We start from the raw sequence: 14332 nt of genomic DNA, 5'->3' as shown, positions 1-14332 counted from the left end.
CGTCGCTTTCCTTAAGTCGCTTCACATCAAGGCTATAAGGCCGCAAACCGTCTCCCAGGATACAAAGAAGCCCTTCGAGATTAGTTGAATCTCTCAAGTTTTGCTAAGCACTCGCAAAACTCAAGAACAGAGAAGACTTCGGGATTTTTTGTATATTTGCCCACTGCCCACGCCAAGCGTGAGCGTGTGCTCGGACGGTGAATCCTCACTTGTACATTGCACACGCAATGACGTGTCTCATTGTTATAAATCAAAATTAATAGGCAGTACCTATTAATTAACTTGGATTCCGACATCTCGGTTTCCAATGTGGGACTATATAAAAGACACTTTCCTAAAATAAACAAAAGGAAAGTCTTCTGCACTTATAAATCCAATAATATTAAACATATATTATTTTATTATATTAAAATTTTTTCATATAATACAACATAACAAAGGGTTCAAAGTGTCTGCAATGCCCAAGAGAACGGATATCCATCAATCAACTACTATTGAATTCTACCATCCCTATGAATTCCTAACCATTGATTATTCAAAATTTGGTTTGATTGATGAATCAACGCCGGTTTAAAAATATCATAATCCAAGGTTGGAAATTTATAGAGGCACATAGCAGTTATTGGTAGCTGGCCAATGGATGGCCACTTTATTGGCAAATGCAACGGTTTTGAACCCATAAGGGACATGTAGACTTCATTGGTAGTTTGTTGATGAATAGGCACCCTCTTGGGCACTGATACGATTTGAATCCATAGTAAACAAGTGTGAGGAGATCATAGTCTTCTACTTGCAGGACTCACAATTTAGTTGGAGTCAACTGCAAACCGGTTTTCTTTATCCTGCTCTTGCTAGCCACAGGATGGCTTCGGTTTAGATCTTTCAGTAGCAACTACTAACATTTTAGTAAGCAACTATCCGTTGGACTCAGAACTTTGAATTTGCCTTTTTTTTAAGTTAAAGGTAAAGATATTAAAATTTAAAATTAATACCCGCCAAGCAAATTGAAAGTGATAAACAGTGAAGAGTTGTAAATAGAAAATTTGAATCTGCTTTTGAAAAGAGATCAACCAGAAAAAGAAAAAAGAAAAAACAATAATAATAAAACAAAGGAAACCTCAGTTGCACCAATAATCAATTGCCTCTGCTGCCTTTTCCTTCCCCCCTAGAAGCTCAACATCAACATGTTTTCAACCATAAATTGGATTGGATAAAAAGGTACATTGGATTCCCTGTGATTCGACTCTTGAGATAAATGCAAAGAATGCTTCAAAGTTTGCATTTAAACATCAATAGAAATCAGTTCTCGTGTAACTCCAACAATAAATGGCCATGAACTTACATGCCAGAACAGAAAATTAATTGACTTCTTAATCAAAAGCAGTAAAAGAGGGTTAAAGACACATTAATTTGAGAGGGGCATCACAACACAAATTCTATCATCTTGTAAGCATAAGCAGTAGAAGTAGCCAGCAGTTCTGGAGCTCGAGAGACTATCGCAAGTTCAAAAGAGGAGATCATGAGTCTGTCCACATCCAACTTCCATCAGTGTCATCTTTTAGTAATGTGTCTAGGTGTAATTAAATCATAGATCGTTAGAACTTGAGTACAATGAGTTAGATCAGGTTGGTGAATACTATTTCACTGCCAAACATTCAACTGTGGAGTAACTGCAATACAGTATATGAAGAAGAATACCTCCAAATCTCTTTCCTTGCTTGATTTAGAGTACCAAGCCTATGGAAATGGTGATAATCTTTTCTAAAGAGGACAAGGAGTCTCAACTCCAATTGTCTAGTAACTGTGACTGTTTATATTCTTGTATGCTTCCAAGACAACTGCCAAGCGATTTAGACTATCATCAACATGCAAGTATGCAAGTATGTGAAGATAAAAATGGATTTTTTTGGGTAGTTATCCTGGTTAGATAATGATGCTTCAATCTAAAAACCTAAATTTTGTCAACGACCATGGAAAACCCAACTCTGTTAAAAGTTGCTAAACTAAAAGAAGCAGCAGCTGTAGCTAACCCTTGACCTTCATCACTCCATAGCCATTTGCTAGGCAGCAAATCAGATTGATAGACCTTTGACAGGTCTGAAAATGAAGAAGCACAGCTAATTCCAAAAATCACCAGAAGTCCATGCATGAACATGATCCATCCTCAAAATGGTGGAAACGGTTTCTATCTCTTACAATTATCCTGCGATTATATAGTTTTGATATTAGTTTTATTGAGGAGTGACAATCACCACAGATACGAAGGTTCTTGACAATTCGCAATGGGGATCTTGGGTAAGTGGTAATTAAGCCAAAAGCAATAGCAATCTTCTCGCTATGATAATACAGGGCACTTTCTCTCTCTTCCTCTTCCATGTTAAGCAACACTTGGGTAGTGTCTGGTTTGTAGCCAGCAACTTTCAACTTCTCTGCCATCTCTTCTAACATCAAATGGATCTCTCTAGCTCTTGGATGAGAGTCATCTTCAACAAGAAATTCATGAATCATCCCATCTAGCTCAATCCAACTGCATCCAGGATCCTTTCTTATTTCAAACTCCTTCATCATTAGTCTCACCTCAGTAACAGCATCCCAGTTTCCCACAGAGGCATACATATTTGATAGGGCAACGTAGCTTCCACTGTCATGAGGAGCCAATTCCATGAGACGTTTAGCAGCACGTTCACCCATCTCAATATTGCAATGAATTCTACAAGCACCAAGCAACGCTTTCCATATGACATCATCGGGTTTGACTGGCATATTGAGTATATATTCCTCAGCTTCATCAAGGTAGCCAGCACGCCCCAAAAGATCAACAATGCATCCATAATGTTCAATCTTGGGTGTTATTCTGTGGATTTCAACCATGCGATCAAAGTAGAATCGACCCTCATCCACTAACCCCGCATGGCTACATGCAGTCAACACACCTATGTAAGTAATATCAGTAGGGACTATTCCAGATTGTTCCATCTTGGAGAAATAATGTAGAGCATCTTTAGGCTGACCATGCATTGCGAGTCCCACAATGATAGCATTCCAAGTAACAGCACTCCTTCTAGGCAGCCTCTCAAATACCTCAAGTGCTAGCTCTATGCTCCCACACTTCGAATACATATCAATCAAAGCAGAACCAAGCACATCATCCATGTTGATTTCGTTCTTTATTGAGTAAACATGAACCCATATACCCATATCAAGAGCCCCCAATCGAGAGATTGCCGGAAGAACACTAACTAGAGTAACATAATTTGGGTTTACATTGGTCAGCTGCATCTCCCGGAAGATCTCCAAGGCCTCCTTGAAGAATCCATTTCGTGCATACCCAGCTAAAATTCCATTAAAAGAAACTACACTTCTTTGGGGCATCTCATCAAACAGTTTCCGAGCAGCTTCAAAATCCTCATGTCTCATACACCCGTCGATCATCACATTATACAAAACTACAATCCCGTCTCGCTTCCTCTTTTCCGTCATTGAGTTGCTAAGAAAATTACCACCAAACCCATCAACATTAATATTTGAATCTTTTAATGAATCATCACATTCAAGGCTCTTGTTGAACAATAAAAAAGCCTCCTTCATGAGGCCACAAACCACGTACAACCTTACAAGGTTACTAGCAATAAAGTCATCAGATTCTAACCCACGCTTCACTACCTGACCATGTATTTGCATTCCTTCTTCAATTTTGGCCATCTTGGTACATGCTTTTAACACAGAAGGGAAGGTAAAGCGATTGGGTTCAACAAATTCATCAAGAAGCATTCTACAGAAAATGATCAAGGCCTCTAATGGGTCATCACTATCGGAAAAAGCTCTAACGATGGTGTTCCAAGAAAAACAATTGGGCTCTTCCATCCGCTCGAAAACAAGACGAGCATATTCGAGGTTACCATTATAAGCAAACGCGCAAAACCGAAGAATTTCGGCAGCAACAAAAGGATCGTGAATTCGACCAGTTTTGATCTTCAAGGAATGAAGCTGTTTTAAATCCCTCATGTTTCTACAAGTTTTGATTTCATGGGAGATAGAAGAGGAACGGTGGGGGGAAGAAAGAGAAGATGGCGTGACAAGGGAAGAGTCTGGAATCAGGATCAGCATAGTTGAATGGTGGAAAAACATTTTCGAAAGAACTCCAAATTAGTTAAGAAGCAGCCGTTGGACACTTCAAACCTTTGGATTGGAATCTTCACAGTATCAATGCGGCGCCCGTTGCAATGGATAACAACGTTAACGCCGTTAACGGGCCACAAGCTTCGCAACAAATGAGCCGTTAACCTTCCGTCACATAGATTTTAAACCTAAACGGCTAACTGCCTCTTAACGGATCTTTTAATGGTTTTGAAAAACAAAAAGTGCACGCCCTGTTCTTTTTCTCCCTCCTCTTTCGAAGTTCAAACTCGCTTTCATTTTCCACTTTCAGACGAAAATCAAACGGAAAGCTCTCACGGTTTCCAACAGGGTTAGATCTTTGATCTGTCAGGTTTTTCGATACTTTCCGGGCTCTCTTCACCAAGATTCCAGGTACAGATCTTCGATTCTCCAATTACAAGCTTACTGAAGTTACAGATTTGTTTCTAGCATTACATTTTTGTGTGGTTTGTGCTATAATCTGCTGTATTCATCCCCTAGATTTCCAATGTTGCCACGAAATGTGTTCTTTCTTATACCTACTGTATTTCCCCCCTTTTTCACGGGCCTGGGGTTCGTGTTCTTAGGGTTTCTTTCTGTATTTCTGTCCAGTGCATGTGTACTTTTATCGATGTTTTGGATCCTCCTCTGTGTTTCAACATCAAATATTCACTGTTGATGAGCTTAATCTATTTTTAACATAAGAAGGATAGATTTTTAATATTCATAATCTTCCATATGAGTGTCTCAGTCATATCTCAGGAAGAAAGGTTATTTGAATTTTTCCACTAAAGTAAATAGAATACACCCCAGCCCAAAATGCTAGGTTGCATGAGGCGTGTTAGCTAGCAGTAGTTTTCTTTGCATGGATGGGATCGGATCCCACTTTGGATAGTAGTATATGGGTTTTTCTACAACACTCTCTACGCTTTTTAACATTACCAAATTAGAGGCTGCCTTGAGGGGAAAACCTCATTCGTCTGTCTGCTTTTGGGGATACATTTTTGTATCTGGATATCTTAAGAAAAAATTAACAAAATAATTGAGTCTAATAAGAAGGATTTCATATGATTTTCTATGTAATTCTCTGGCACTGGTAAAGTTTGTTCAGCCAATAATAGGAAGCTGTTTCTAAATTGATTAAGTTGCAGGTTCCGGTATTCTAATTGGTGTTATTTCATTTTGAGATGTGCTTGCTTTTAGCTAATTGCATAGCACTTCTTCAGTGCTTCTGTGTTTCTCCCATCAAGTTTTACATTTATAACTCTCCATCTTTTGCTCTTCTGTGAACAGAGATCTGAAAATCAACAGGAGAAGTATTTGAAAATGGATGATGTTCATAAAGAACTGGATGAACTGAAAACTGAAATGGAAAAGATCAAGGAAGATTACAGAATCAAAACTGACCTGTGTGACAGCTTGAGGAGAGCCCACAATGAGCAACTCATCAAATTACAAGAAGCAAAATCAGAGATAGAGAAGCAGGCTCAAGTTTTAAATGCAAAAGCAGACGAGATATCTCTGGCAAGGCAAATGTATGATGATCTCAATATCTCTTTGAGGGAAAAAGAATCAGTTATTTTGCATCTGAAATTGGCAAATGATAAAATTCGAGCAAATTCTGCTGAAACGTTGCATAAGTTGGAAGGAGAGAACAGAGAACTATTATCTGCTTTAGATGAAGCAAACATTAAAAGCAAAGACCATGAGGAAAAGATCCTTGTGTACAGGCAGGAGATTGATTGTCTGCAGGGACTTCTGTCTGTTTCAGAAAAGAAGCATCATGAAGCAGATAAAAAAGCCCAAGTGTCTAAAGAATTGAGACAGAGGGATGATCTTTTACAGGACCTAGATGACAAAAGCAGGAGATTTGAAGAACAGCTTAAGTGGAAGAAAGAACAGTTTCAACATCTTGAAGAAGCTCACAGGAAGCTGAAAGATGAGTACCGAAAAAGTAAAAGGGAGTGGGAACAAGAGAAATCTATGATGCTTGATGAGATCTCCTCATTGCAGACAAGCTTGGATTCTCAGACTAGAATCTCCCAAGACCTTCAATCCCGATTACAGATGTGCAACCAAGCTTTAGCTCATGAAGAAAGCCGGAGAAAGATTTTGGAAGTTCAATTGTCTGAGTCGAAAACATGCTATGACAATGTTTTAATGGAACATCAGGAAGCAAAATCGAAAATTGAAGACTTGGCAATTCAAAGGGATAAAGAGGTTGCAGCCCTGAGAAATGCTCTAGGCAAGAAAGAGTCATTCCTCAAAGAAATGGAATTCAAAACTAGTCATCTAGAACAAGATAATCAGGAGTTGCAAAGATATCTCAAAGAACTGCGGGAAGATCAGATCAAAACAGGTGCTGCCTCTTCAATGACAAAGCTGCGAAACAAATTTAAAAATTTGGAGCAACTGCACAAACAGTGTTCCAAAAATCTCAAAACCAGGGAAGCTGAATGGAATTCTCAAATGGACAAAATGAACAAAGAGATGAATGATATTAGAACTGAGTTAAATTCTAAGAATGCACGGATAGAGGAACTCCACGTGGAACTGGAAGATTGCAATTCTTCAATGTTGCAGTTAATGTTGCACAATGAAGAATTGTCAGTGATGGTTACCTTGTTACATTCGGGTATTTCAGAGGCTTGTATAAAGCTTGGAAATGTGACAGTTGAAATGGAATTGCCTGAAAATACAGAACAGATTGCGCATCTGACGGAGCAGTCAGAGAAGAAGAACATGTTGGTTGAAGCTCATGCCAAGATTGAAAATGAATGCAAGAAAGAAGCATCTTTAATGATGGGAAATGGATCCTTGAATGCCCATCTGACGGAGCAGTCAGAGAAGAAGAACATGTTGGTTGAAGCCCATGCCAAAGTTGAAAAAGAAAGTAAGAAGGAAGCATCATTAGCGACGGGAATCGAGCCCTTGGATCTTTTTGAGCAGCAGAAATTAGTTATGCAGAATGAGCTTCAGAGGTGCAAAGAAATGTTGGAAGAATCGGTTGGCTGTCAGCTTCGCTTGAAAGAAGAAGCTTTGCAGATGCAAAATGCTCTAACAGAGGACCTAAGAAAAGTTTCTGAAGCCTTTGACACAACAAATTCTGAACTGGCAGAAAAAATCCATCAAAGCAGTGAAATTGAGTTTGAATTGGAGAGGTGGAAAGATCTTGCTGGACGCCTGAAAAGTTGTGTTGATGAAAACCAGGAAATCCGCAGAGAAATGGAACATTCCCTTCTCGCTCAAGTAGAAATTGAGCAAGCCCTCAAATTGGAAAAAGAGAACCTTCTCCGAATTGTAGAAGAAAAGGACAAAAAGCTAGACGCTCTTGATCAACAAATTGTTTCCCTCAGAGAACAAGTTGTGATAAAAGAAGCAGAAACTTCCACTATGGCAAGAATAGAGACAGAGAAAGCCTTGCTGGAGAAAGAGAACCTTTTTCAAGTTGTAGAGGAAAAGGAAAAGAGCATAGGCAATCTGAAGACAGAGATTGCTTGCCTGGTACAAGAGTTCCTGGAAAGAGAACTGGAAGGTACCATTCTTGCCCACATAGAAGCAGAGAAAGCGTTTGAGGAAGAGAGAGACACGCTTCTCCATGCTGCAAAAGAGAAAGAGAAGAATTTAGATAATCTCCAACAATTGATTACATCAATGAAAAATGATTCTGATAGACTTGAAGCCTCCTTTGTATCAGGACTTGCAGAGAAAGAAGCTGAGGTAGACATACTTCGTGAAGCTTGGGAGAAGATCACTGCTTCAAAGCTTCTAGTTGAAGTAGAGATTCAAGAGAAGAATCTGTTGATTGTTGAACTGGAAGGGCAAATTAGTAACCTACTGCAGAAACTGGAATCACAAGAGAAATATTTGTCTAATTCAAAGCAAGTTTTGGAACAGCTTGAAGCTGCATTGCAAGAAAAACAATCAGAAACAGAGACACTGATGGGTCAACTCCTCAAGGTCAAAACTTCAGAGGGCCTGATAGAGGAGCTCAAATCTGAAAAGAGCCTTTTTGTTAGTGACATCATGAGATTATCATCTGAGAAAGAAGAATTGAAGGCTCTTATTGGAGTGCTTTGGGACCGGATCAATCAATTCTCTAAAGGAGATGCAGAACTGATGGGAAGGTTAGAAATGATAGTACAAAGTTTTGACCAACAGACTGAGGTAGGGAAGGATTTGCCTCTGGATGATGAGATCTATGATCCAAACCAAGAGAATGTTGGTGCCACTTTTGCATCTACAGCAAAAAGAGTTGAAGTGGGCACTGATGGAAGGTTGCCGTTGAAAGAGTTCAATACCCGTATGTGTTAGGACAAAAATCGATCTTAGCTTGTACACTATACACCCCTGCATGCATAATTATATTATCCAAGCAGGGTCACTGAAAATTATTCATTTTATTCATTTGAGTTTGTAGTGCACTAGAGATTCCTGTATCAAGTTATTTCAGGAAGCGAACAGTTATGATAATTTATTTTTATGTATTTGTAATGCTCCTGGTTTTTAATTAAAAAAAGAAAAGGGAGAAATTCCACCAGATGGATTCTTTCTTCTATTAGATATTTTAGATGTCGGAATGGTTCCCTGAATAAGAAATCTAGGATGTACAGTCAAACTTTTGCACTTGTTCTACCTAGGAGTTCAAGTATCGGTGACATTATCCATTGTAAAGCCAAAATATTAACAAGAGCCGTTCACCAACAATTCCTGGATTCCTTGCAAACTCCATATAAAATAAATTTGATCAGGTTCTTCAATGATTTTAGTGTTAGCCAGTGTTAGAACTTTTTTCTGCTACAGATCGAATTCTCACTGGGACAACTATTTTCCTTGGATGGACATGCTGGGAAGATCAAGAGGTGAGTTACTTGTTATTGGATTCAGACTTCTCTTCTTTGCTCTTGTGGCAAGATAGACCAGTTATGATAAACTGTTCACACTAGAAAATGGGTTAAATCTCTGCTGCATGCCTTTGTAGTTATTTAATAAAATTGTGTTCATGCATAGCTTTGTATTTTAATCTTCTATTTAAGTTTATTTTTTAATAATCCCATCTAGAAATGTTGATGAATGGGTCTCAACTTTAGATTTTGAAAGGTGTGAGCATGGTGCAAGCTCATCATCATTAAATATCTTGTCTGAAGAAATTTGGGAATGTTTGCACATAGAAGCATTCTTCTAGTAGTTATAAGTACATATGCTCGAGAGTTTTTCTCCAAATTAGATGAACTTATTTGAAGCAATAGGGATTAGCACAGATTTTGTTGATCACCATCTTGCAGATTTTTTGTAAATGGGATTGGCTGTATTTTGTTGGTAACTAAGTTAGTTAAAATTTGTTGAAATTATTTGAGATTATTTCTATAGCTTTGGTATGTTCCACCCCAAGTAAAGTAGCACTTCTTTTCTTTGATTATTTATTTTGTTCTTTTCCTAATATTTGTATCATTGACAGCATTCATCTGGTGGCCAGTACGTTGTAACACTTACAATTTTAACTCTTATTAAAAACATAAAAAATTATATTCCTAAAGTTACAAATGGAATGCGTATGCAGCTCCTTGTCCAAAGAAATATCTCATATGCAGCCTTAAGAAAAACAAATTTTCTTCTTCATCTGCAAGTTGAGTCACTTCCTCCTATGCAGCTCCTTGTCCAAAGGGAATATCTCCTATGCAGTCTAATCAGTTCTCTCCATAGTGTCATAGACTTTTGGTTGTGCCATATAGTCTTCTTCTTTATTTCCATTATGTTGAAAATGTCGTCACCTTCCAACCGGTCAGCACGAATCCATAGTTTTAGAAGGCTGGATCTGCATTGGGATCCCAGCCAGCCAACCCAAGCAACTCATCCTTCAAAAATGCAACTGGTGGTAAATTTTTTGAGCAAACACTAATAATCAAAATGCAAAGTAAAAAACAACAACCACTGCAAAATAAAGATCAAGTATGCAGACATATAGTCAGAAGGACCAGAACAACAGTAAACCGCAAATGTAATAAAACTTGACTATAAGGCTAATTCGTAACCATAGGATGTATTGGACACCGAAACAGAAGTAATCCAATCCCAAAATAACAATGTGCAAACCTTAAGTCCTAATGAAGAATAAAGGAATGCCTCTAATATAATAATATCTTCCAAATGTTTATCTTTGGACATTAAGATAAACTAAACACTGTATGAAAAGCCATTTGCGATAATATTCAGTGGTTGGTTTCCCATCATGGATGCAGGAACTACATAACACCTATTTACAGCAATCAATCTACATTAATCATTGAAGGAGCAAGTTTTGTTCGGACATAACTTTAAGAAGACAAATAAAAACCTGAAAGGATCTAATTATTCAATAAATGAACTTATAATGCAGCTATACATGAAGAATGTTTCCTTTTAAAAGCAAAGAATAAGGCATATAGCTATACAACCTAACAGCATTATAGACACAATATATCATGTCAGCAACAAGATAGGAGTTCACAACTAAGGAAGGTGTTTCTTCCCAGGCAACTCAATGGGCTTTCTTCCTGGTTTATCATGAATTCACAATCCTGTAAAGTTGAAATGGATTTTTGTGTAAGAGGAAAGTCAACAATCAAAATGGTGAGACAAAACAGAATTAGAAAGCCTTTGTAGAGGGAAGTTGGGATGTTTGGGGTAAGCACCATTTCCTAAGGAACCATGTTGGATTTTCTACTCTAATTTATTAGTTGAAAGGAACAAACCCAAATAACCATGATTTCTTTTGATCCCAAACATTTTCTAAGGGATTGAATCATAACGCTAGCAAAGGGAACCAAATATTGGAAATCATAACTCTTCTTGGTCAAGTCTTATTCATGTGGAAGGCTTTCTTTTTCAGAGACCCAATCCTAGTCTTCCTCGAATAGCAACAATGATGCCTGCCATTCAAACAGGAGGAGGAACATATTGTAGAACCCAATTTAGATCAGGGAGAATGCGTTTTCTATCATTAGGATTTCTGAAAACTATGTATTATACGTATTCTGCGAGTCTAAAATCCTAAATGATAAAAACAATAGTTTACATTTTAATCATTTTATACCATGGTATTTAAGCAGTTTTCAATTTCAAAGGAAAAAAGAGTGTGCACACAACCATTTCTTAGTTTCAGAAGGCTCATTACATCATTAGATTAGATGGTTCAAAGTAAATGAAAAGAAGAAACAGAATAAATATACCAATCAAATTTCTTCCCAGGCCCAAGGAACGCTTGAGAGGTCCAGACATTTTGTCGCCCATAATTTTCGCTTGTGAGCTTGCTCCTTTGAGGCAGCAAAGGGCAGGAGCATCAATCGCTCATATTATGATGAGGAGAGTAAAAGGCTTTCCCAGGCCTCGCCAATAAATGCCTGTATCTCAGGCACATATACAAAGTGGGTAAACCTCAGAATGCAAGAATAGATCATCAGAATAATAGAGGAAAACCCAAATAAATCGGAGAACCATGGAAATAGATTTGAGATCTATCCATTAGGATTTTATTTTCCATGGACACGAGATGGGTGTGAATATTCTCTCTAGCGGTCATTTACCATAATAAGCTACAACTTGAAACACAAACAAGAAATTCCTTACAACAGGATCATCCTCTTCGAAAGAAAGAAGTACGCATGTCACCGAATTAGAAAAACCATCAAAACAATTCTAGCAGTGCTTGAAATTAAAATGTTTCAACATCATCGAATTGTACGAATTTATCAACTACCACAAACTTTGCTTATAGCATGTCTCCAAAAAAGAACTGCAAATAAAGCGGCTCCGCATGTCAAATCCTGAAATAGAACTGGCAAAAAAAAAAAAAAAAAAAAAAAGCAGCAGATTTAGTCATAACTTGTTAACAAATAAAAGCGAGAAGAAAATCGAAGAGCATCCCTGTGCCTCGATCTATCAGAAACTTATCAACACGAATTGAATAGATCAAAGAGAAAAATTGAAGATAAAATCTGTTCCAAAGTCGCCTAGGCAGGTAACCAACAAAAAGGAAAAAAACAAAGGCGTGAGATACAGAGGCAAAAGGATGAACCTACTTGAATTGGCCATGGAGATTTCTATGATTTCACTAGGATTGAGCCAGATTTTCCGTCTTTCACACTAGAGAACATTGGTAGAAAGCCTCTTCTGCAACTTTAACGACACCATTGCGTCACTCAATTGTTGTCTTCCTCCCTTGCCGTTGGGGAACGAGAAATGTAGCGATGCTGCAGTTAGCACCACGATTTAGGGTTATCAGCACACGATTTAGTTAATGTTGGTATTAATTGCACTTTATTAACTTAATTCATATAATACAGAAGGTTATTTGACAAATTACATTTTTGGATATTCTTTTTGTATGACTTAAAAGTCAGTTTTAGGAGATAGGGATGTTTTGGGAAGTGAAATGTAGCCATCCTCCCTTAGTTCGTGCTTTTATAATAGTAGTATGATAGTATGATAGTTTTAGGAGATAGGGATGTTTTGGGAAGTGAAATGTAGCCATCCTCCCTTAGTTCGTGCTTTTATAATAGTAGTATGATAGTATGATAGTATGATATGATATGATAATATGATATGATATATACACTACACATAATAGGGTCTACTTAAATTCTTACATGTAAAAGTATCATATCCTTCTTGTAATTGTAATTACGAGATTGTTTTCGGATGGATTAAGGATTGTATGAGACCTATGATTACTCTGAAGTAGATTATGAGATGGAGTAGGCTGCTTCATGTGCAATCAAAATTCCTTAAGTGGGTTTACTTAACTTGTAAAGTAGCATTTGTATTGTAATTGATTCTAGAAAACTAATGATATATCTATTCCCTTAGTCAATAAATATCTGAAGCATTAAAAAAAATTTAATTGTATGCCATTTTTGAGAAATACATATCTATGTTTTTCATTTGTCAAACTTAATATAGTTAAAAATATTATACAATTTGAACAAAAAATAACCTAAACGGGTCTATGATTAATATAATTTGATTTGAAAATGAAAGCCAATTTAAAAGTTTTATTATCAACATATACTTACCAAATTAGTTTTCTCCAATATCTCAATCTTTGCAGTAGAAAGTATATTACTATAATTCTTTTTCATATCATTCTCAAATTTATATTTAAAATAAGAATTTGAATCAAATGAATAAAAAAAAAATGTCTAGGGAGGCTATATTAAACTCACTTTGTATTTATAATAATATTCTAATCAATAATGCATGATACATGACTATTATTCATAATTAAAATGTCTTATAATTGTTGCTTTAGTGACACTTAGCTTGCATTTTCTAAGAGTATAGTTGTTACTATTTTTCATGAAAAAACTGTGAGAAATTATGAGTTTTGATATCATGGATTAAGATATATTTATTCTTTTATTAATTAGTAAAAGGGTAAATATCACTTACCTCCATCTTAGCTAGCCAAATAGCACTTACACCCTCCTCTTAGTTGGATAATATCACTTACCTCCCCTCTTATCTAGCAAATATATCAAACACCTCCCTTCCTGTTAACTTTATCGGTTAAATTTAATTTTTACCGTTAAATGTTTTTCTGAAACCCCAAACTATTCCTTGGTTAAAAATATATTTTTAATTAAAACCCTAAATTATCATAATTACCTTAAAATACTAACTTACATTCAATTAAATAATTGTTAAAAACCAAAACACCATATTTAAAACTCAAATTATCTTTAATTATTAAAACCCCAACATACCTTTTTTTTTATTTTATCAAACAATTAAAAAAGGGATAATTACTGTTACCCCTTGTACTTTGATTTTATTATTACTTTATCTACTATACTTTTTAAAATTACTATTTGAACCTCTAACTTTGTCAACAATTACTAATGCCCCCCACCGTTAAGCTCCGTTAGTTTCTTGATGATGTGGCATCTTTTTTTTGTTTCAAAATCCCAAAAATAACCCTTCAATTATCTTTTTACTTATTTGCTCTTTCTTCAAGTTATAATACTACCCTTAATAGAAAAAAAAATTAACTTTAATTTTACTTTTCTTTTTAAAAAGAAACCACCAAATAAAGGAAAGATGTGATTTTGTTTTTCTCTAAAATTAAATCAACAAATAAAGGAAAGATGTAATTAAATAGAAACTAAAATATTAAGAAATATCAAATTTAATTCAAAGTTGAAAATTGAAAATCACCTAA

At 36.3% G+C, this 14332-nt stretch overlaps 2 protein-coding genes and 1 long non-coding RNA gene across 3 annotated transcripts; 1 reads left to right on the top strand and 2 right to left on the bottom strand.

Moving 5' to 3' along the window:
• Positions 1 to 1942: 1942 nt before the first annotated feature.
• On the bottom strand, positions 1943 to 4182 carry LPA66 (Pentatricopeptide repeat (PPR) superfamily protein). The gene has a single exon (XM_089156060.1). The coding sequence runs from the start codon at positions 4126 to 4128 to the stop codon at positions 2131 to 2133; it is 1998 nt and encodes a 665-aa protein (XP_089012186.1). The 5' UTR covers positions 4129 to 4182; the 3' UTR covers positions 1943 to 2130.
• A 179-nt stretch (positions 4183 to 4361) lies between these two features.
• Positions 4362 to 8856, top strand: LOC149016211 (basic helix loop helix (bHLH) DNA-binding superfamily protein). Its single transcript, XM_089157337.1, has 2 exons — positions 4362 to 4530; positions 5431 to 8856. The coding sequence occupies exon 2, from the start codon at positions 5464 to 5466 to the stop codon at positions 8449 to 8451; it is 2988 nt and encodes a 995-aa protein (XP_089013463.1). The 5' UTR covers positions 4362 to 4530; positions 5431 to 5463; the 3' UTR covers positions 8452 to 8856.
• Positions 8857 to 8967: 111 nt separating this feature from the next.
• LOC149016210 (uncharacterized) lies at positions 8968 to 12521 on the bottom strand. The gene is made up of 3 exons (XR_016173683.1): positions 12195 to 12521; positions 11346 to 11516; positions 8968 to 9992 (listed from the first exon to the last, which is right to left on the bottom strand). It is a non-coding gene; the product is annotated as an uncharacterized LOC149016210 (long non-coding RNA).
• Between the last annotated feature and the right edge of the window lie 1811 nt (positions 12522 to 14332).

This window comes from Hakea prostrata, chromosome 5 (assembly GCF_041222555.1).
Source record: "Hakea prostrata isolate BN-2017 chromosome 5, UWA_Hpros_2, whole genome shotgun sequence".
Classification (NCBI taxonomy): domain Eukaryota; kingdom Viridiplantae; phylum Streptophyta; class Magnoliopsida; order Proteales; family Proteaceae; genus Hakea; species Hakea prostrata.
Note: the sequence above shows the minus strand (reverse complement) of the source record. Positions and strands in the feature narration are given on the sequence as shown.